Source organism: Heteronotia binoei, chromosome 21 (assembly GCF_032191835.1).
Source record: "Heteronotia binoei isolate CCM8104 ecotype False Entrance Well chromosome 21, APGP_CSIRO_Hbin_v1, whole genome shotgun sequence".
NCBI classification, from domain to species: domain Eukaryota; kingdom Metazoa; phylum Chordata; class Lepidosauria; order Squamata; family Gekkonidae; genus Heteronotia; species Heteronotia binoei.
This window is the reverse complement of record NC_083243.1, coordinates 34,431,477-34,454,004: the sequence shown is the minus strand read 5'-3', so window position 1 is coordinate 34,454,004 and position 22,528 is coordinate 34,431,477. Positions and strand designations below refer to the sequence as shown.

Here is a 22,528-nt window from a genome sequence, read left to right as displayed (position 1 = left end):
AAGAATATATCCTTTATAAAATATTGTGCACAAGGTTTTAAGTATTGAATTTTGTATTAATGTTGTATGCTGCGTACTAGATTCTTGTGTGTTTGGAAGGTTTTTGCATTATGGTTTTAATTTTAATAAATGGTTTTAACTTTGAAACAGGTTTCTCTCTCAAATTATGGGGTTCTTGCCAGTCATTTCCCAGTTTGGTATAGTGTTTAAGTGTGTGGACACAGTCTGGGAGAACCGGGTTTGATTCCCCGCTCCTCCACTTGCAGCTGATAGAATGGTCTTTGGTCAACCATAGCTCTTGCAGAGTTGTCCTTGAAAGGGCAGCTTCTGGGAGAGCTCTCTCAACTCCACCCACTTCACAGGGTGTCTGTTGTGGGGGAAAAAGGTAAAGGAGATTGTGATCCAGTCTGCGATTCAGAGTGGAGGGCAGGATATAAATCCAATATCATCATCATCATCTTACTGAACCCTTACTGAATGGGAATCCTAAGAAATGTTTCTATACTCCAAAATTCCCTAACAGGACTAGAGATGTGGGGGGCGGAGAGAAGCAAGTGGCATGAGAAGCAAATTTTCAGCGCTCTGATGCCATTCCCTCCTTAATTCCTGATCCATCCTTATGAAAAGTGAAATGTTTCCTTGTAATCATGTGGACTAGAAACTTAAAATAAAATTAAATGAAATTTGAGAGAACTGGGGAATGCCAGAAAACACATGTAATCCATAGATTGGGAATAATCCTAGTCCATCATTTGGATTATAAACTATAAGTGTGTTTCTTATATGTGTTTCTTACTGAGCGAACTAGAATAGAAACCTGTATAGCAATCTCAGTTTTTAGAACTTTCAAGAAAAAGAGGTCTTCTATGTTTATTATGATTTTTTTTTCTGCTGTAGACATTTTGAGTTGATTGCCTCGAGGTGGGGATAGAGATGGGGAATTTTGATAGCAAAATATCCATAGCGGTTTATTGTAGAGCCTTGTTTTTGTGTGGTTGGCCTGTTTGTATTTTTCAGCTCCGCATAAAACCTGTTTGTTTGTTTGTTTGTTTGTTTTTGGAGGGGGGGAAGCAGGCAAGAAGAAAATTAGTTGCCACATCAGACTCAGCTGCTGCCGATGAAGATGGCACTGAAACAGCTGTGGATGAAGTAAAAACTACCCAAAAAAGAAAGCGTGCTCCATCTAGTAAGTCAAACGTACCCCTTTCTATTTATCATGGTAAAAATCAAAATGTTTTAGTTCTACAATAAATGTGATTATTTTTGCTGAGTAATTTTCTCAGTTGTCTGTGGGCGGTCAATGTGAACTCAGATGGCTGCCCATCATATAGAACAAGTGAGAGTTAGTTGATAAAAGTTTGTGGTGGTGGTGGTTCCTTGCCCCCTTCCCCACCATTTATTTTCCATTCCATGCTCATTTTTATCTTTCCCTATCTTGTCCAATTCACTGTCAGGTAGTGCTGACTCCCCAGGACCTGTTCTTCACAGCAGGTTGCAGCCAGAGGCTAGTAGCAGCAGCCACCATTTACAACAGTGAGTGAATTTAAAGTCAAGGATCTATTTTAAGAGAAGGGAGTTATCCAGCAGGCTATAAAATTATTTGGGCATAATTGATAATTTATGACCTGCCATGCAACATCAGCAGAGCTGCTGAAAGTGAGACTTCTCCAGCATTTTCACTTTAACACTAAATGCTAGAGACTGAGTCTCTCTAACCTACCGCCCATCCCCAGGAGCAGGCCTGCTGGTCAAGTGGTGCAACTGCAAGTGGGATGTCTGATGAGGGAAAAGCACATAAGGATAAAGGATAAATAAGCCTTAGCCCAGGGGTATCGAACTCATTTGTTATGAGGGCCGGATCTGACATAAATGAGACCTTGTTGGGCTGGGCCATGTGTGTTCCTATTTAAGTTTAGGCAATAGAGATATAAGCTTTATAAAGGACACAAACACAATTAAATTTTAAAAAACAAACAAACCTTAAAACATGTTTAAAACATTAGCACTCATTGGTCTGACAGGTGCTTTCTTTGTATTTCTCCCATGGGATCCAGGGAACTTGGCGAAGGAAGCTGTGGCTCTTTCCTTCCTTCCCCAGGGGACCAGGAGGGGGAGGAGCCTCAGCCAATAGAAGGAATAGAGGCTTGGCTCAGTAGATCTATTGTGCAATTGAAAGGCCTGGCAAAGCAAGCTCTGCCTTCTCCCCAAGGGAGAGCCTCAGCCAATTGAGAAAATAGAGGCTTTGCTCTGTAGCTCCTGTGCAATTGATAATGGAATGTTATCATAGATCTGTTTAATCATAATTGCTCTAAGCTGTTGTGGCTAGAGTAGGAGTTGTGGGAAGGACTTTGACCTACCACATTAAAGTTTAACACGTGCTTTTGTGACTGATCACTAGGGCTTTTTGTAGCAGGAACTCCTTTGCATATTAGGCCACACACCCTTGATGTATCCAATCTTTCAAGAATTTACCGGGCTGTTAGTACAGTATATTGGGCCTACTATAACTGCCAGGAAGATTGGCTACATCAGGGGTGTGTTGCCTAATGTACAAAGGAGATCCTGCTATGAAAAAAGCCCTGCTGATCACAACTAAATGGTGACTGCTTGGCTGGGTATAGGAAGCAGTTAATGCTTTATTTAAGGAGGGTTTGACAATCATGAAAGCCCTTCTGAAGAAACTTCCTTGGACCTGAATGATCTTAATAACTATAACCCAGTAGCATTATATCCCCTCCTGTGGAGAAGCTGTTTGCACATGTAGTAGCTGTGTGTCTTTAGGTATGGTGGACTTGAAGTGTACTTCAATTGAGATGAGATTATGAGATTGAAATTGCCTTCAGCTGCCCTGATGGAGTTTGTGTGTGTGTGTGTGTGTGGGGGGGGGATGTTACTGGGTAAGTATAAGTTTGTTGGTCATGTTGGACATCTTAGTGGCTTTCAGTTCTGTCCTCTTTGTTGGTGTTATGGACCAGTTGACTGGTATGATGGTCGAGGGGGTCTGTGCTCAAGTTATTCTGGTCCTCTGTGGCTTTCTGGTTCTGAAAAGTGGTGCTGGAACACAGTTTTTCATCCCTTCTGCACTTTTGCTATGAGGTTCAATAGGGCTCCATCTTGCCTTGCACGCTGTTCAACTTCTGTATGAACTGAGAGAGGTTTTCTGGAGACCGAATGATGATTTGCCTGTCTTCTTTTCGATAGGCAAAACAATGAATGTTCTGAATGAATATGTGGAGATGGTAATGTGCTGGATGAGGGCCAGTATATTAAAGCCCAGTCCAGATAAGATTGAGGTGCTGTCGGAAGGCAGTGTTGCCAACCAGGGATTCAAGAACTGGACAGTTTTGGGTGGGTTTGCACTCCCCAGCAAAAAAACAGGTTTGCAACTTGGCAGTGCTGTTTGGATTCATATCTACGGTTGAAGGTTCTGTAGTGTATGTAAAATATAACCCAATATAGCTTGAGGTTTACTTTAAAGACTGTTTGAAAGCTTCTGTTGGTATAAAATGCAGCCGCAGGAGGATTTGCCCACTGGCATAAGATATAGGGAGTCTATAATCAGTTTTTAAAGAATTACACTGGCTGTCAGTCCCCCCCCCCCACCCCCGGCTGCAATTTGAAGTGTTGGGAGTAATTGTCAAATCCCTAACTAGTCTGGAACCAGGGACTTTGGACTTCTTGTTCCCCCATGATCCCATCCCGTCAGATAAGATCCACCTACCAAAGTCCCAGTTCTGTAGCCTGCTTTCTGATTCAAAGTGAGTGGCTGCTAGACAGAGCTTTCTCTGTTGCAGTGCCTCCTCTTTTCTTCCAGAGCGCCATCCATCAGCGCTTAAATTGTTAGGCTAGGGTCTGAGAGAGACAGGTTTGAATCCCCACCCTGCTATGGAACTTTGGTAGGTGACCTTGGGCTAGTCACATACATTCAACCTAATTTACCTAACAAAGAAGAAACAATGTTGTAAAAAGATGAAACAGTGTCACTGCATTGTGCAGGGTGTTGAACTAGATGACCATGGAGTCCTTTCCAACCCAATGATTCTAAGTTGCTGTGAATCTCTACTGTGGAGAAAACTGGGATATAAATATCTAAATAAAACAAATTTTGAACTTCTGGTACCAAGTAAAGGCATTTTTTTGTCCAGATCTTCTGTTGAATCTTTCTTTCCAGATGATCTTGCCTCTTATATTGACACTCCTATTTTTAAGTCAAAAGACTTAATGCTGCTGCTGTTGTAATGATTGCTGATCTTTTAATGGTTACTGCTTTATTGTTGTAATAATAGAAAATAATAAGCCACCTTAATATCTAAACCAGTGGGGGAGGGGTATTTTTAAACAAACATTTAAAGGCTTTGCTTCAAGTTAAAAGTAGACTTATTACCCTTCCAAGTGACAGCTGAAATAGAATGATAGAGCTTGCAGATTAAAACAAGCGGTCACAAATACTTCCTTCTTGTTTCTGCAGTACATGTGCAATAGCACAGGTGGTCTTGTATTTTTTACTTGTCAAAAAACTAAAATCTAGTACTTGCAGGCCAGCTTAAAGGTTGTTGTGGCCCCTTTTAGGAATTCCAAATAAATTTCTCCATGGTTCCCCCCCCCCCCCCCTCCAATCTCTCAGATTTGTATACATCTAAAGTAATGATCAAAATTGGGTAGGGAGGCAGGAGAACTTTGCCACTACTGCTTTTGTCTCTGAACTCAGGCACGTGTAGTAAAGTTTGGTATCATGTTACAAGATATGTCTCTGTCCAGATACCAAACAAACATTTCAGTGGCATGTACTGTCATATAGATCATGCCAGTTTCTTGTAACATGGAGAAATATTTACCTTTTGTTGGACAGCTTTTGCTGTGAAACTACTGCTTTCCAGAGCATTCTCTCCAATGCAATAAGTGGGTTGTGCTACTGTTGTGCTTAATTGGCCTCAAAATGCATTTAGTGTGTGAATAGCTGGAAAGGTGAAACAGCCCCACCTTCAAAAAAAAGAAGGAAAAAAGGGGGGCTAAGAGGTAGATATGAAGTGTGTGATTTGTGGCATTGAGAGGAAAAAGTGGGTTAATAGCAAATGGATTAAAAAGAAAATGGTGAGTTAAAATGGAAAGAAGTGGTTTTTTTCCCCGTGGCTAACCTATCCATACAGCCCTCTCGAGTCTATAAAATGTAAAAGTGGCCCTCAGTGATTTGAGTGGAGCACCTTGAGATATTGCATTCTCTACTTCCTGCAGTTATGCAGGGTAGGAAAATGTTTCTTTTGTTATATTTCTACCCAAATTATCAAGGTTACAAAGAATAATTTCAGCAGTGGAAGCAAACAGCTTTAACACAGAAATGCTCCTCGTTCAGCCCTCTTATTTGTAGTGATTGTATTAGATTGAAAAATGTGTGTCAAGGAGTTCAAGGCTGAACCCCAGGGGTCCCCAGGGCTGCTGTACACAAGTAACCACACTCTTCTTTATTTTTACAAATATATAAAGTTTTATTTAATTTCTGTCAACACAAAAGGTTTAATCTACAGGCAACACAATGCTCTAAGACCGCACAGCAAAAAATGAGGAAAAACTAACGTAACTGTCTAAAACACTTTCAGGACCTGCATTTAGATCCCCGCTTCGGCGGGGGAGGGCGGGATATAAATAAAGTTGTTATTATTATTATTATTATTATTATTATTATTATTATTATTATTATTATTATTATTATAAACCTTAAGAAGTCAAAGGCCACAGCTTTTGTATTCTTTGTGTTGCTGACTTTGACAATATAAGCATATAATAGTCCAGGCCTTCAGTCCATCAGAATAGAAGCTAGCCTCCTTCTCCTGGGCTCTTAGCTCAGGTATAGTTTCTTGACCAAGCAGCATTAGGTGATGATGACACACAGTCAGAACACATTCTTGCTGGAACCCTCTAGAAAATTACCTCATCCTCCCCTCCCTTCCTAAGGGCTTCAGGTTCCCATGAAAAGCTAATTACCACATTTCCTGCCCTGGCCTTGAAGATGATAAGGGCTGTGTAAGCAGAGAGACCAATTAACAATATCTGCAGGATGAAACAAGTCTGTTACCATTCACATTAACCCTTGGAGTGGGGGTCATGGGTACTTTGCCTCACAGTGTTTTCTGTGTGGTTTCTAACAGCACTTCATTTTCCCATTGTCTGCTTCTGTTGTGTAGCCATGAAGGTATATAAATGTCTTCTGGGCTGGATACTCTTAGGACTTATAGCAGTATCTTGCAAGAACACATGTGCTCTCTCTGATTGCAGTAGGAGTGTGCATTTGGTATAAACCAAATAAATACCCCCAAATACCTTACTGATATGGCTCAGCCCAAAATATTTGTCTATCTGTCTGACTATTAATTTGAGGGAGGGAGCCCAGCTGAAGCGGCATGGAGCTGTCAGCTCCGTGCTGCCCTGGTTGATCTTCTTTTGCCTGGGACAGCTGGCTGGTTTCTCTTGCAGCTTAGATCTCCTGCAGCTTGTCTGACTTCTCTTGCAATCTCAGATCTGCTGGCATGACAGGAGCTTGATAGGATTGGCTGGCGTACCCAACTGAGCCTGCAAAGGAACTGATGCTGAGTTCAGCTGGAGCTTTGCTGGGCTGCTAGGTTGAAACTGGACTGCCCAACAGAGCCCTATCAGGAGCCAATCCTGCAGGGAGAATTTTCCCCAAGGCCAGCAGAAAGGAAGGGGGGATATCTGAGATCTTTCCTCCCTTCTTTCTGATAGTGGGCTGCCCAGCAGAGCTTCAAGAGAGCCTGCAGGAAACTTAGCCTCACTTCGAGTTCACTCATGTCCGGCTTGGTTTGCAAAAGCCATTTAAAAGGAACTTTCCCCTTAAATGGCTTTTGCAAACTGTGCTGCATGTGAGTGAACCTGGGAGGCAGTGTGAGTTCACTCACCCCCTTCCCCCTTGCACTGTATGGAGATGGTCCCCATAGGCTATAAAGGAGCTGAATACATCTGGCAATCTCAATTATTTTCTGAATCCCAATATTGGTACAATATTCAGGAATATTGGGAAATGCCAATATTTAAGGGGTTCAGTAGACCCAAACCTAAAAAACCCTCTCTTTTTTTTTTGCATACCCCTAGATTGGAGCTTGGCGAGGTACAGTAAAAGGTGAAATTTCAGAAATTTGAAGGAGGCCACCTTTTGGGGGGTTCTTTTGGTGGTGGTAGTATCTGCAGCGCACTGTGCAGAGGTTGTCAAGAATTTAGTTGCAGTGATTTGTCAGCTCTCTACCAAAAATGGTGACTTGAGAACTTGGTACCATGAACTCTGTCCTAGAGCCAACTGTTTTTCCTGTCGTGCCTCCCTGGCGTTAAATTTCACTGCAGTTTTCCTAGTCAGTCTTAATGCTTTGAAATCTTTAAGAGAGGACTCTTTCACTAACACTAATTTAAACTCTTTTCCAGTTACCAATGAATATAGTGAAAAGCAATCTGTCTCAGTACAGACACTCTAGACATTTAAATTGTATCTGTTTACATTTTTCTTACCAAATTCCAAAGACCAACATACATTAATCCTTGTCACCCTTTTTCATTCTTACAGTAGCCTTGCGAGGTATGCTAGGATGAAAGACCAAGGGTCACCCAGTTTATTTCAAGGCAGAGTGGAAATCTGGGTTTCCCCAGCTCTATTCTATGACCACTACACCATAGTGTTTTCCCCCACCGCCACACTTGTGAAAAAATTAACAGTTTATGTGTACTAGACAGTCCTAAATTAAGCCATGTCTATTATGTTGTTCTGGGGGCCAGTCCCTGCTTGCTTTGCTCACCATCCCCATAGATTGCTACACTTGCAACATTATTTCATTGGGGCTCTTGCCCTCTGGGCTAACCCCAAAAGCAGCATTTGACCATATTTTTTTTTCTCCCATGATAAGTATTTTTCATACATTTTGACAAGTAACCATTCTTCAAAAGTAATTAATTAGAACACGTTAATTTAAAAATATGCAGTATTTGGATTATAATTAGTTTTATTAAGAAATGTAAACTAATACGTATTTTTGTTATATAATGGAGCATTACATTGCATTAGTTCAGTTTATCTAACCATATGTTAAGTTGTAGTCAACAATTTTATATCTCTGTGTATCTGGTAAAGTATAAATAATAACAAATAATTATCTCTAATTTAATTATTTATGGAAATGAAGGAAGAAAACATTTATGTTAGTAAGGCTTTGTTATATATTACATTCATACTCCTACAATTAGAAGTTAAAATAATTGGGTTTTGTTTGTCTCTCAGTCTTAAGCATCCTACATAAAGGCTTTTGTTTGTTTTTTAGCAAAACCAAGGATTTTGCAAACCAATACCAACTATTTTTCATGAGTGTCCTTAAGGTTTATTGATGCTCATTGCAAAACTTAGCCAAATGGGTTAATTGAAGCCTTTTAAATTGAATTCAAAAGTCTGTAGGTATTGTAGGAATTATTGGAATAAGTACTACCTGGCCCACTTCCTGGCCTGTAATTATTCTTTGATAATGATATGTAATGACTGCAACCAAAAGTGTCTCTGAGGGCAAAGAAGTGTCACTGGTGACCAAGATAATTCATACTATCCATATTATTTATGGATGTGAAAATTGGACAATGAAGAAAGCTAACAGGAAGAGAGCTTGTTGGAAGAAAGCTTTATGGATACTGTGGACCATCGAAAAGACAAATAAATGGGTTCTAGCCCAGATCAAGTGTAGATTTCTCCAGAAGCTAAAATGAGGCTATGGTACTTTGATTAATTTACGAGAAGACAAGAATCACTGGAAAAGACCATAATGCTAGGAAGAGTTGAAGATATCAGGAAAAGAGGAAGACCCGACACAAGATGGATTGACTCAACCAGCAAAGCAGTGGTCCTCAGTTTGCAAGACCTGAGCAAGGCTGTTAGTGATAGGATGTTTTGGAGGTGGTTAATTCATTGCGTCAAGTTGAAAGCGACTTGGTGGCACTTTACACACATAATGACATGTACACCATCATTCTAGATACTAAAACAGCCCTTTGTCTTAACTACACTGGATTAATATAATGGTATTCATATGGGTTCTATAGGTCTTCCAGCATAGTAATTCCAATGTTTCCCATATTTCTCTATCAGATTTTTTAGCACCATTAGTTTCAAGAGATGCTTCACTATCTGTAGCATAACCAGCAAACTGTATTTGATTATTTTCTTTCACATGTGTTTTTGGACTCTTTAAACAGTATTTTTGGACCATACAAATGTATAATGATTATTTATTTATTATTTTTGACTTATAACCCACCCTTTCCCAAATGAGCTCTGGGTTAAATACAAGGTTAAAATCAGATACATATAATAAAACAGAATACAATCGAAAGCAATATAACAGTCTAAAAACAAACTCCCAATTCTGCAGTTGGTGGTGCCACTCCTTCCATATATCCCTCAACTGGTATAAGATAAATGATTTGGTACAGGCCTGCAACTCATAAGCTCTGTATCCTTGTGGATTAATTCATGGTTTGTCAGAAGTCCTCAGTTAATATAATGGTGGCTCTTCCCATAGTTAAATTATTTCTTCATAAATCTTAGTGTGCGTGCTAAAGCTTCTAATGCAGCTTTGTTAGACATGGTGCATCCATCCCATACTACACTCTTCTAAAATTTTATAATATCCCTGTATTTACACTACAAGTTGTTTTGTTAGAATATTTGACATATGACATATTTAATGGTAATTTGAGTACTAAATTAGCAGTTTTGCCTCCTTCTTAACAAGTTGCATCACAACTTTATGAAATAACAGAAATAGCCTTCATCCTTTTTTCAGATTTAGGCTATCAAAAGTGCCTTTTTTGTTCCACCTAGAGTATCTATGGAAAATGTGCCTCCATTCTTATTGAAAACAGCATCTGTGATTCCTTTGAAAACATTCCTTTCGTCCAGTAGTAAATTTGGCTCATTTTCACACATGAATTCTCTAAACTCTTCATGGTCATATGCAGTGTTACAAATTTGTTTGCAAAGTGTGCAACTATCTATTTGTGGTTCAGGAAGACCAAATGTTTTCAAAGGAGAGCCATCCATGGTTAGAATGCAGTCTTCAGTCAATATAAGTTCTCTGTTAAAAACTGCATCACTATGTGTCATTTCTATGTCTTGTATTTTGTATTCTGGCTTGATTCAAAATACCTTCTGAGAGATCTTCCTTATATGTGTCCCAAAGATAAGGATTTGAAGTGCCACAAACTTGCATCCATATAGCAAACAGATTCCATAATATTTAACATGACTGCAAAACTGCTGCTTCCTTTAGAGTATTATTCCCATGAGGATCATTGTCAAGAAGACTCTTAACTGGCAAGCTTGTCTGAAGGTTTGTGTTTGTAAAGGAGAGGATATACTCTACACATAGCTGCCCCCCCCCCACCTCTGCCTTTTCTACCTGCTGGATTCTAGCAAGTAATGTGCTGCTTCCAGGGCAAATAGCAAAGGGATATTCTGGAGGTAATCTGGGCCAGGATACCTCTGCACTTTGGCACTGCAACTCCCATATACTCCTAAAGCTGGTGGCCAGTTTTGAAACTCTTAATTTTATTTTCTGATGTGCTAAGCTTGCCATAAATAGGCAACTGTTGCTTCCCTTCCAAATAGCAGAGGATTGTTTTGGAAGTGCAACCCCCATGATCATTTTGAAGCTGGTGGCCAGTTTTTGAAGTCTTAGATTTATTTTCTGATTAGTTATGCCTGCCACACGGACACACACATCTTGTTGCTCTATTTGGATAGAGAAGACAGGTCCTATGAGAGATGTGTGACAGGAAATATCCAAGTTGAGATTATCCACAAGAGGGTTAGTTCTTTAAAACCAAATGCTAAAAGCAGTGTTCACCCATGCCTTCTTTTTTTCTTTAAAATAGTTTGTACCCAGTTTATTTAGCACATGTAACTTGCAGGCATGTAATTTTCAGGTCATTGTGCTCTCTTTCTCTTTGTACTGTACTGTTTTGTGAATTCAGATGTGTCCTCAGTTTCCAGGGGCTGGCCTTCAATCACAGACAACACAGACTGTACTGGGTGTTTCCTTCTGTTAAACTGCAAGTTGCAGGGGTTTCGTGATGGGGTAAACATGGTACATGTTCACCGTACATAGGTGTATGTTCAGCAAAACAGCTCTGCAATTTTCTTGGCATCGTGGTAGCAAGACTTAGCATTGGATATTGGGAATTGGTTTTCGTGTCCTGTCAGTTTATGTTTCTGTCTTGTCGGGAATGGTTATCATGGTCTAGACATCATTTTCCCCCCTCCCTCATGTTTGTCAAAATATGTAAAACTTTTGGAGTTGCAGTTTTGTTGAAAGAATTTATTTCACAGGCTTTCCATGTCTTCCCTGGGAATTTAAAAGGGCCTTAATTGTTTTCCCCTTTTCATTAATATGATGCCAATTTTATTCATCCTAGAGCAAATTTCAGCATAAGGGTGAAAAGTAAGCCTGCATGCCTGCATTCAGTGATCACATGATCAGGTTTGTGTTCAGAAAACACATGGATGAGTTAAGCAAAATTAAAGACTTGAAGTGCAATTCTAATCAGAATTATGCCCTTTTAAGTCAATTGAAGCCAATCTGTATGATGATGTGTGCTCAGAGTGATTGAGAAACTGTTACTAAATGGAATCCCTTAGGTTCCTGTTTGGGCCAATTTTTCTGAACTTGAGCACTGACATCCAGCAAAAGAGTGTGAGAGAATACATAGAAAAAGACCTGTTGTTCTTGTTCAAGTAGCACCTCTTCTCATTGCATCTCTACTAACTTTTCTTGCATCAAATTTAGAAGTCATTTCTGGAGAAATTCATACGTAGAAGAAGATGGGTACTGTTTAGATACTATGTGCATGTGTGCTTTTCCAGCTTAGGAATCTATTGTGACACATGTCACCAGTAGGTTATGGTTGCTATAAACTAGAAATGGTTAATTTTGTATAATTGAGAGGACTGGGCTCTCCCCAGCCAAACTGTGTTGTAGCTGTGTAATAGTGCAAAGGACTAGTAGAGGAGAGGACTATCTCTTGAGCACACATACATAATAAGAACATAAGAGGAGCCATGTTGGATCAGGCAAGGATACAAGCCACTGAGTTCAGAGTAGGATTTATATCCCGCACTCCACTCCGAAGAGTCTCAGAGTGGCTCACAATCTCCTTTACCTTCCTTCCCCACAACAGACACCCTGTGAGGTGGGTGGGGCTGGAGAGGGCTCTCACAGCAGCTGCCCTTTCAAGGACAACCTCTGCCAGAGCTATGGCTGACCCAAGGCCATTCCAGCAGGTGCAAGTGGAGGAGTGGGGAATCAAACCCGGTTCTCCCAGATAAGAGTCCGCACACTTAACCACTACACCAAACTGGCTCTCTAGTGTAAGAGGACAAAGCTGGGGCACTTCTACTCTCTGCCAAAGCAGGTCCATACTACCTTCCTCTGAGAGCAATGCCCTTCCTTCCATCCCAAGTCTTGGGAAACACGTTTCTGGTACAGTGGTTTTAGTTGTTCCTCACCACTTCAGTCATCAGGTTCAGCCACAGGAAAGTGTTCTCCTTGGGTTGGATCAAGACTGAATTTTCCACTAGCAGAAAGGGCAGGTTTCTTCAAATTCTTTCTTCCTGCTGTAGTTTGCCTTTCAGGCTGTTCATGAGAGAGTCCCTCAGGAGCAGCATTTTGGTGAGATCAGGAGGCTGCAGTGAGAGGAATGTCTTGTTCCTCTGGCGAGAGTGCTTTTCAATGAATGAAAAATTTAGTCTGGCTCCAACCCTTTCCATCCACATGGACTGCTAGAAGCAGAGGAAGAAGGCAGAGTAGAAGTGCCTCAGCTGCTGACTCTACCTACATGTGATTCTACTGAGCCTGCAACTTGTGTGTGTATGTATGTGTTGCACCCACACAACATGAGAAATGTTTTCTTTGCAAGTGTATCTGGGGGCAAGGAGTAGATGCTTCTTGCAGGCTGATGCTTCACTTTTCCTTTCAGACCCCAGTTTATGTAGCTTGTAATAGTATAAACTACGTCCATGAATTTTACTACTATAAATTAACTTTATAATACTCAGGAGTGCCCTAAAGCTTGTGTGAGAACTTTTTATATGCAGTATATATCATGAGTAAATTAATATGAATTTCCATTTTTAATGTATTAATATATAAACTTTTGATTGTAGTCTGATCATTGTTTTGTGGTCACTGTTTAATTTTTTTTAAAATTGTCTTTATTCTTCACAACTATAGAGGCAAGAGCTTCCAAACTCAAAGTGCCGAAGGCTTCTCCCAAAGTCCAGAAGGCATCTCCCAAAATCAAGACAAGCAAGAAACCCAGGAAGAAGATCTAGAAGTAGGAGAGACAGAATAATGTGTGCTTGCTGCTTTTATTATTATTCCCCCCTCCCCCCCCCCCCCAGGATTAGGATTTTTTTCCTTTGTATTGAAGTGTTTAGTCTACTGACTGTAAAAACACTATTTCGCATTGTGTAGTTGGGATTTGAAGAATAAATATAAGTCTTTCTGTACAGGATATATAGTTTACTACCAATACAGATGTTTTCAAAATTCATAAATGACTCTATGCACACTTTTTATACTGGTTCAATTTCTGTTACGCTTGAATAAAAATAAAATCTTAATTTTGATATCTGTTCTGCTGGGATCACTGGCTTGATCCGGTCACTCACACCTATGTTTAGTTTAGACTTCAGGTTAGGAGAAGGCATCTTGCTTAGCAAAGGGTGTCACTGGACCCAACCTAATATTTCTCTCTTAACTTTGTCCACCCTGTCCATAACTTTATAAATTTCTAGCCCCCTAAGTCAGCAGTTGGCTTTTGGGGACTGGCTATTCTCAGAAGGGTGAGAAGAATGGTGGCCAGATTCTTCTGGGCAGTAAAGCCCATTGCTACAGTTACCCATCATTTCTCATGTATCCCCTAAGCTGCCAATCGGAATCTCAGACAGAATTTGGCCCCAAGGTATACAGTTGCTGATCTTACAGTAACATGTCTTCCTATTTTCCCACCTTTAAGAAACCAACCACAAAACCTTAATCAGTGGTAAATTAGCTTGACATTGTGAAGTTATTGCATTTCCTTCAATAAGCCAGAATTTAAGGCTGAGCAACTGGAATATGGTGAGACACTGAGCATCATGCTTTCTCCCAAGCTGTGCTTCAGAAAAGAAATGTTTAGTGTTTACTTTGTTTGCACTGACTTTTGTTTTAATCAAGTACTTAATACAGATGCAGTTCTGTAGCAATGCCTTTCTGTTATTGAAACAAGGGTTAACAAGAACATTTTCTTTTTAAAAAGTTTCTCTCCTGTGAATGAAGTTCCATGTTCAACAAGGCTTATTGTCTCGCTTTTCTGCTGCTGCCCTTTGTATTTGGCAGAAAACTTACTCTGAGACCCAGGAGATCCTTTTGCAAATACACTGTGATGCTGTCCATTGGGGTGCAATTGCTGGGAAAAGGAAAACTTTCCTTGGCCATGCAGAAGTGCTTTCTGTTCCTGTTTAAGACTGTATAGATGAAATCATTGAAAAGCATCCACTGATCTCTTAGAGGAGAACCAGTGTGGCATAGTGTCCAGAATGTCAAATTAGGATCTGGGAGACCTCGAATCCCCACTCTGCTGTGGAATTTTGTCAAGTGGCATTAGAACAACCATGTGCTCAGCCTAACTTACCTCACTGGGTTATTCTAAGGGTACCACGGAGGAGAAGATAACAATTAAAACATTGGGTCTCCATTAGGAACAAGGCAAGGATATCAATGAAAGTGTTTTCACCTGAAGAAGTGAACTACATTAGATCATAACATGCAAAGTATACACACCATTTATCAGTTATATATACATATAAATGTATCGATCATTGCACTCTGTACAACTTTAAACTCACTGCACACACATAGTAATGTTAGGTGTGAGGGAGAGCTGAACAGGAAGATTTAAAAGGATAGCCCAGGCCAGTATTTGGATGGGAGTCCACCAAGGAATGGCAAACCACCTCTGAGCATCTCTTGCTTTGAAAAGCCCACAGATATGACTTGATGGCAAAAAAATAAAACCATGAAAACAGCAGGCTTGCTTCTTTCAAGAATGTTAAGGCAAGGAAAGGTCCCCTGTGCAAACACCAGTCGTTTCCGACTCTGAGGTGACGTTGCTTTTACGTTTTCACGGCAGACCTTTTTACGGGGTGGTTTGCCATTGCCTTCCCCAGTCATTACACTTTCTCCCCAGCGAGCTGGGTACTCATTTTACCGACCTCGGAAGGATGGAAGGCTGAGTCAACCTTGAGCCGGCTACCTGAACCAGCTTTCGCTGGGATCGAACTCAGGTCATGAGCAGAGGGCTCCGACTGCAGTACTGCAGCTTTACCACTCTGTGCTACGGAGCTCTTTTGTTAAGGCAAGACTCATTACTAAATTTTGCACTGCCTTTATTTTAAATGTAAAGCCACCTATCAGTTTGTAAAACAAAATTTAACAAGAAACATTTGACATTTTGATATCCAAGTCTTCCTGCCTGGGAATCCGAAGAAGCGTACATGCACACGAAAGCTTATGCCCAGAATTAAACTTTGTTGATCTTAAAGGTGCCCCTGGACTCAAACTTTGCCTGGGAACAGGAGTTTTGTCTATTTCTAACAAAATTTTGTGGTGATCTCTATGCAGTGCCACTCAAGAAGTGGCAGTGAACTAAAATACATGAAATTTTCATTCACTTGGGTATCAAGATTGCAATGTCAACCCAAGAAATCTGGCTTCTCTGTGATGCCACAACCTGTCCAGCAATAGCAGTCATGCTTGTATACAAGTAAAGGAAGATTCCTCCACAACAACGTTTTCTGACTCACAGCAAAATCTTTACTGGCAGCTTTACAATATGAACATATGAAGCTGCCTTATACTGAATCAGACCCTTGGTCCATCAAAGTCAGTATTGTCTTCTCAGACTGGCAGAGGCTCTCCAGGGTCTCAAGCTGAGGTTTTTCACACCTATTTGCCTGGACCCTTTTTTGGAGATGCCGGGGATTGAACCTGGGACCTTCTGTTTCCCAAGCAGATGCTCTACCACTGAGCCACCATCCCTCCCCTAAATATGGCCAGTACCTAAATTTTAAACCAGCCTAGTGACTCTCTGAAATCAAAAAGTTAATTGCCCTGTCTCCACAAAACACAAATAGGAGTAGTGGGTTGGTTGATGATATCAGTGGAGATGGTTTCAGAAGTTAGCCATGTTGGTCTGCAGCAGAACAACTGGATTAGAGTCCAGTAAGGAACAGCCAACCTGCATGGTTAACAAACAAAGTAATGGAAGCTGTAAAAGGTAAGAAGGACTCCTTTAAGCGGTGGAAAACCAGTCCAAGTGAGATTAGTAAAAGGGAACACAGGCTGTGGCAAATCAAATGCAAGACTGTGATCAGGCAGGCAAAAAGGGACTATGAGGAGCATATTGCAAAAAACATAAAGACCAACAATAAAAATTTCTTCAAATATATTAGAAGTAGGAACCAGCCAGGGAGGCAGTGGGGCCCTTGGATGACCATGGGGTAAAAGGATTACTGAAGGAGGATAGGGAAATGGCTGAGAAGCTAAATGAATTTTTTGCCTCCGTCTTCACTGTGGAAGACGAGAACATTTTGCCCGCCGCAGAACCACTAATTTTGGAAGGGGTGTTGAAAGACCTGAGTCAGATTGAGGTGACAAAAGAGGAGGTCCTACAACTGATAGACAAATTAAAAACTAATAAGTCACCGGGTCCGGATGGCATACATCCGAGAGTTCTGAAAGAACTCAAAGTTGAACTTGTGGATCTTCTAACAAAAATCTGTAATCTTTCATTGAAATCTGCCTCCGTTCCTGAGGACTGGAAGGTAGCAAATGTCACCCCCATCTTTAAAAAGGGTTCCAGAGGAGATCCGGGAAATTACAAGCCAGTCAGTCTGACTTCAATACCGGGAAAGTTGGTAGAAACCATTATCAAGGACAGAATGAGTAGGCACATTGATGAACACGGGTTATTGAGGAAGACTCAGCATGGGTTCTGCAAGGGAAGATCTTGCCTCACTAACCTGTTACATTTCTTTGAGGGGGTGAACAAACATGTGGACAAAGGAGACCCGATAGATGTTGTTTACCTTGACTTTCAGAAAGCTTTTGATAAAGTTCCTCATCAAAGGCTCCTTAGAAAGCTTGAGAGTCATGGAGTAAAAGGACAGGTCCTCTTGTGGATCAAAAACTGGCTGACTAATAGGAAGCAGAGAGTGAGTATAAATGGGCAGTCTTCGCAGTGGAGGACGGTAAGCAGTGGGGTGCCGCAGGGCTCGGTACTGGGTCCCATGCTCTTTAACTTGTTCATAAATGATTTAGAGTTGGGAGTGAGCAGTGAAGTGGCCAAGTTTGCGGATGACACTAAATTGTTCAGGGTGGTGAGAACCAGAGAGGATTGTGAGGAACTCCAAAGGGATCTGTTGAGGCTGGGTAAGTGGGCGTCAAGGTGGCAGATGCGGTTCAATGTGGCCAAGTGCAAAGTAATGCACATTGGGGCTAAGAATCCCAGCTACAAATACAAGTTGATGGGGTGTGAACTGGCAGAGACTGACCAAGAGAGAGATCTTGGGGTCGTGGTAGATAACTCACTGAAAATGTCAAGACAGTGTGCGTTTGCAATAAAAAAGGCCAACGCCATGCTGGGAATTATTAGGAAGGGAATTGAAAACAAATCAGCCAGTATCATAATGCCCCTGTATAAATCGATGGTGCGGTCTCATTTGGAGTACTGTGTGCAGTTCTGGTCGCCGCACCTCAAAAAGGATATTATAGCATTGGAGAAAGTCCAGAGAAGGGCAACTAGAATGGTTAAAGGGCTGGAGCACTTTCCCTATGAAGAAAGGTTGAAACGCTTGGGACTCTTTAGCTTGGAGAAACGTCGACTGCGGGGTGACATGATAGAGGTTTACAAGATAATGCACGGGATGGAGAAAGTAGAGAAAGAAGTACTTTTCTCCCTTTCTCACAATACAAGAACTCGTGGGCATTCGATGAAATTGCTGAGCAGACAGGTTAAAACGGATAAAAGGAAGTATTTCTTCACCCAAAGGGTGATTAACATGTGGAATTCACTGCCACAGGAGGTGGTGGCAGCCACAAGTATAGCCACCTTCAAGAGGGGCTTAGATAAAAATATGGAGCAGAGGTCCATCAGTGGCTATTAGCCACAGTGTGTGTGTATATATAATTTTTTTTTGCCACTGTGTGACACAGAGTGTTGGACTGGATGGGCCGTTGGCTTGATCCAACATGGCTTCTCTTATGTTCTTAGCCAGCTTATATCCCCAAATTCTTGTTGGTCTCTAAAGTACCGCTGGGACCTAATGTAGTTATATTACTCAATTGTATGAGCAGGCATTTGTATAGCTCTTTGTAACTCAAGCACATGTGCTAGCAATGAATGAATGCCATGTCCCAGCTTGGGTTTCCAACTCCAGCTTGGAAATTCCTGGAGATTTGGGGAGGCAAAGCCTAAAGATGGTGGAGTTTATGGAGGGGAGGGACCTCAATAGTTATGTCATTCCATAGAGTTCACTGTCTGAAGCTGCCATTTTCTCAGGGGGACACGATCTCTAGTCTGGAGATCAGTTATAATGGTGGAAGAACTTCAGGCATCACCTGGAGGTTAGCAACCCTAGCCCCATCCATATCAGCCTGCAGATATCAAGATGAAACGTTCCTGTCCCTTTGGGAACAGCTGGTTATTTTTGCTGTTTTGATTTTGTGTTACCATTGTAGGAGAACGGAATGGAGGCTCTGAATTAAAATGAATGAGGATTACCAGACCCAGAATAGTGTAGGTTTATTTATTCTCTTAGGCAAAGCAGGCACCGGCTGAGAAAGTTCCATCATGCTTTAAATCAGGGGTATTAGACATGTTTCCAGGGGGCCAAATTAGGCCCCCAGAGGGCTCCTATCAGAACTGTGAGCAACTCACTGTTGTCTGCTTCCTTCTGTATCACAACTTGCTTTGCCAGGCTTGCTCAGTCACACAGAAGCTACAGAGCAAAGCTCCTACCATGAAGTGGGGGAAGGAGAACTAACTTTGCCAGGTTCTCTCAATTGCACAGCAGAGTTACTGAGCCAAGCCTCTCTTCCTTCTGGTGGGTGAGGCTCAACAAGCCAGTGAGGTGAATTAGGCTGAGTGTGTGTGTTTGTCTGGGTCCTTTATAAAGTTTCTATCTCTCCTACCTGACATTACATTTTATGACACCCATGGTCCAGCCCGATAAGGTAAAGATCCATCCCTCATAACAAATGAATTTGACACCCCTGCTTTAAATCAAGACTGAGAGGGATGGTTGGCAGAAAGGAGCACTGCTTTTTATTCCTCATCTGGTGTGATGAGTGGCATGGGTTGGTTTTGACCTATTGGCTATCATTTGGGGACTTCTCTTTGGCTCCATTCAGACATCGCGATAAACCACTGATTGTGTTAATCGACCGGAAATAAGTTACAAAGTGTAGAATTCCCTGTCTGTCCTTGCTTCTTATCTCTCAGTTGGGAGGACATCCTGCTCATCCTGCCACTCTGGCCATTTACTGCTACTCAACAAACAGTGATTTGTGAAGTCAGATGTCACAACTACTGCAAAGTGGGGGTTAACAAACCCACTACAAACCTTAGTTTTTAAATCCTGTTTTGATACCATCCGACAAAATATCTGTTGGCTGGACTGTGCGCTTGGGTGTCACAACTAACTGAGGTTTGATCCAACCACGGTTTTGTAAGTCTCAAGGTCCATCACGATTCAAGTGCATCCTTCAAGACATCTCTGTTCTTTATTATCAAGAGACAGGTTCCAAGGTCATAAGAGATGTCCCCCTTCCCCACAGCTGCTTGATGGTGCAGAAAAGCAGGGAGGGGACAAAGTGCAATGACGCCATCATTAAAAGTGTTGCAATATGCCACATCTTTGGGATGGGAGGGAAAAAATGGGGGGAGGGGTGTGGGGTGTGTGTCCTGATTTGAATGTAAAAGTCCTGTACACAAAGGAAGCAAGCAGGCAAGCTTCTTTATAGACTGCATTTACTGCTCTTGATGACTCCAGTTGTGTGTAAATATTAGAAAACAGCAGGGTCCTGCATTCCAAGAATCACTTGAGCAGTGCCACGAAGACGAGAGTCCTTACCGGTATTGTAGTCATACTCCCAAGCTCTCCTGCTGTTTCTAATCTGTGCGCACAGCCGTGAAAAAACTGGACTGACATTTACAGGCGCAGCAGGGAGACACTTGAGTAGGGAATGTTAAAGACTCCACTACCTACGTTTCTCCCCCCCCCCCCCTTTCAAAGTGGCCACCATACATGATAAATCTTCACAGGAAAACTATTCTGCACTTCAGCTGACGGTGTAATGAGGGTATTGATAATGAATCAGACAACACTTTTTTTTTTTAGCGCCAAACATCCAGCAGACAGATTCTTGTTTACTCCTCTCCCCCCCCCCCCCATCTAAAATATCTGGAGGGAGAATCCAATTTAATTATAGGCATAAGGGGTTTGGAGTCTTTCATTCTTATTTGAAAACGAATTCTGCTGGCTTTGTGGTTTTTAACGCCCCTTATCACCCCAGCTATAATTCTTACATGAATATTTTTTTTATGCTGAGAATCTGACAGTCCAGAACTTCTTCAGCCATCTCATATAGCTATGCTATAATAAATTCTTGAAAATAGTTTGTACCCATGTGCTGCCAGATTTGGGATGCTGTAACAACAGTAATACAATTAAGTGTGTGTGTGTGTGTATTTGTGTGCATTGTCTGGTTGGCTTCTCAGTTAAGATCCCACCCCCCCCCCCTTTGGGAATAAGACCAGACAGACTGTCATTTGCTATTACTAATTCTGTATAGCGTTATCGCTGAAGCCCCCTCTCTTCTCCCCCCTCCTCTCTCTTATTTTTTTTTTTTTTGTAATTAGCTATCTTAGTTGGCTCTTCAATTTTAATAGCCAATTGAAACGATGTTTTAGCCAAGTTCCATATCTAAATTGTATTCAGTCCATTAAGAAAGTTGGTTAAAAGGCTATTAAAGCAAAAAGCCAATATCTGGTGGTGAGAGCTGCTGTCTGCCGCAGGAGTGAAGCCAGCCTTTGGTGGAATGTTCGGAAGGAAATGGGTTCCACGTTGCTGGGTGTGACAGGCACAAAGAAGGGCCAAACTTAGTTTTGGAAACCAAAAGCTTTTTTGAAAAGTGATAATTTTGGGCTTGAGGGGAGGTACAGATCTTTATTAGTGGTTTCTTGGCTTTGATGATTTTCTCCCCCTCCCCCGCCTCTCTCTCTCTTTCTCTCTCTCTTTTTTTAAAAAAAAGCTAGATAAATGATGTTTTTCCTCTATTCCATCTATTTGATCAAAATTGTTAGCAAAAACATCTGAAGCACCTTCTGGTGGAACTGTAATCTTGCTGAGATTAGTTTGTAAAATAGCCTGCCAGACATTATTTGAAAGGGAGAGGGGACGCTCGCATGCCAGCACATGGGCAGTGAATGCCGCTTCTCTAATTAAAGACTTTGGCCTCGATCCAGGCAGCTCTAGTCACACACAACTAGTCGCGCACATCCAGTCAGTGAAGTGGGGTTTAGCATCTCAATGTGGCATCTTCAATGTGCTGAGAAGCTTGCTTTGGCACTTGGGTCTTTCTTCCTGAACTGAAGAGTTTGGGCTTATTCCGAAGGCCACTCCTTCATATCCTCTCTCCTCCATTTCAACAATGGTTAGTCTGACACAGGGAAAGGGCTATAGCTTAATGAAGGGGTGGCTGACCTTTCTGAACTTATGGGCACCTTTGGAATTCTGACACAGAGGGATGGGCACAGCACCAAAATGGCTGCCTCAGGGGGCATAGCCAGCCACAAAATGGCAGCTGTAGCTTATCTTCATCACACAGTGAAAAATCTTTGAACTGTGGTGGCAGCTGCTGCCAAAGTAACATTTCAAAGAAAATCTGTACAGCCAATCAAATCTCAAGTGGCCGATAGGAAGTCTTGCTGGGGAAAAGACCACCTGGTCCCACCCACTTTCCAAAAGCACTTGGTCAGCACCAGGAAAAGTCAGTGGGAACTGCATTGGGGACCCTTGGCTTAGTGGTAGAACATCTGCCTAGCATGCAGAAGGTCCCAGGTTCAATTCCTGAACCATTTAAAAGGATTAGGTGTTATGTGATGTGAATGCTGCCTGAAACTTTGGAAAACTGTGGCCAGTCGGAGTAAACATTACTGATCTGGATAGACTGAATGATCTGATTCATTGTGAGGCAGTTTCATGTACTCATAGGGAACAATTTGAAATCTAAAGCACTCGGTTGTGTGCTGTGCACCAAAGCCTTTTTCATCCATTCAGTTAAAATAACATTTTCCATAAATGCTGGTCTCTCGGCTTGACTTCGTGAACGAAGATTTAAGAAAGATGCAGTAGTCCACGTCTGCTGCAGCCTGCAGGCTCGCTGGTGGC

At 41.6% G+C, this 22,528-nt stretch overlaps 1 protein-coding gene across 6 annotated transcripts in view; it reads left to right on the top strand.

Moving 5' to 3' along the window:
- Positions 1-13,663, top strand: part of VRK1 (VRK serine/threonine kinase 1) — a 43,440-nt gene extending 29,777 nt beyond the window's left edge. The window contains exons 12-14 of one of the 6 annotated variants that reach the window (XM_060262197.1): positions 1,075-1,186; positions 1,455-1,533; positions 13,266-13,663. In XM_060262197.1, coding sequence (XP_060118180.1) covers positions 1,075-1,186; positions 1,455-1,533; positions 13,266-13,386 — 312 coding nt within the window. In that variant the 3' untranslated portion in view covers positions 13,387-13,663. Of the gene's footprint in view, positions 1-1,062; positions 1,187-1,454; positions 1,534-13,265 lie in introns of all 6 variants that reach the window. The other 5 variants (XM_060262196.1, XM_060262195.1, XM_060262198.1 and 2 more) reach the window with 5 other exon arrangements.
- Positions 13,664-22,528: the final 8,865 nt, after the last annotated feature.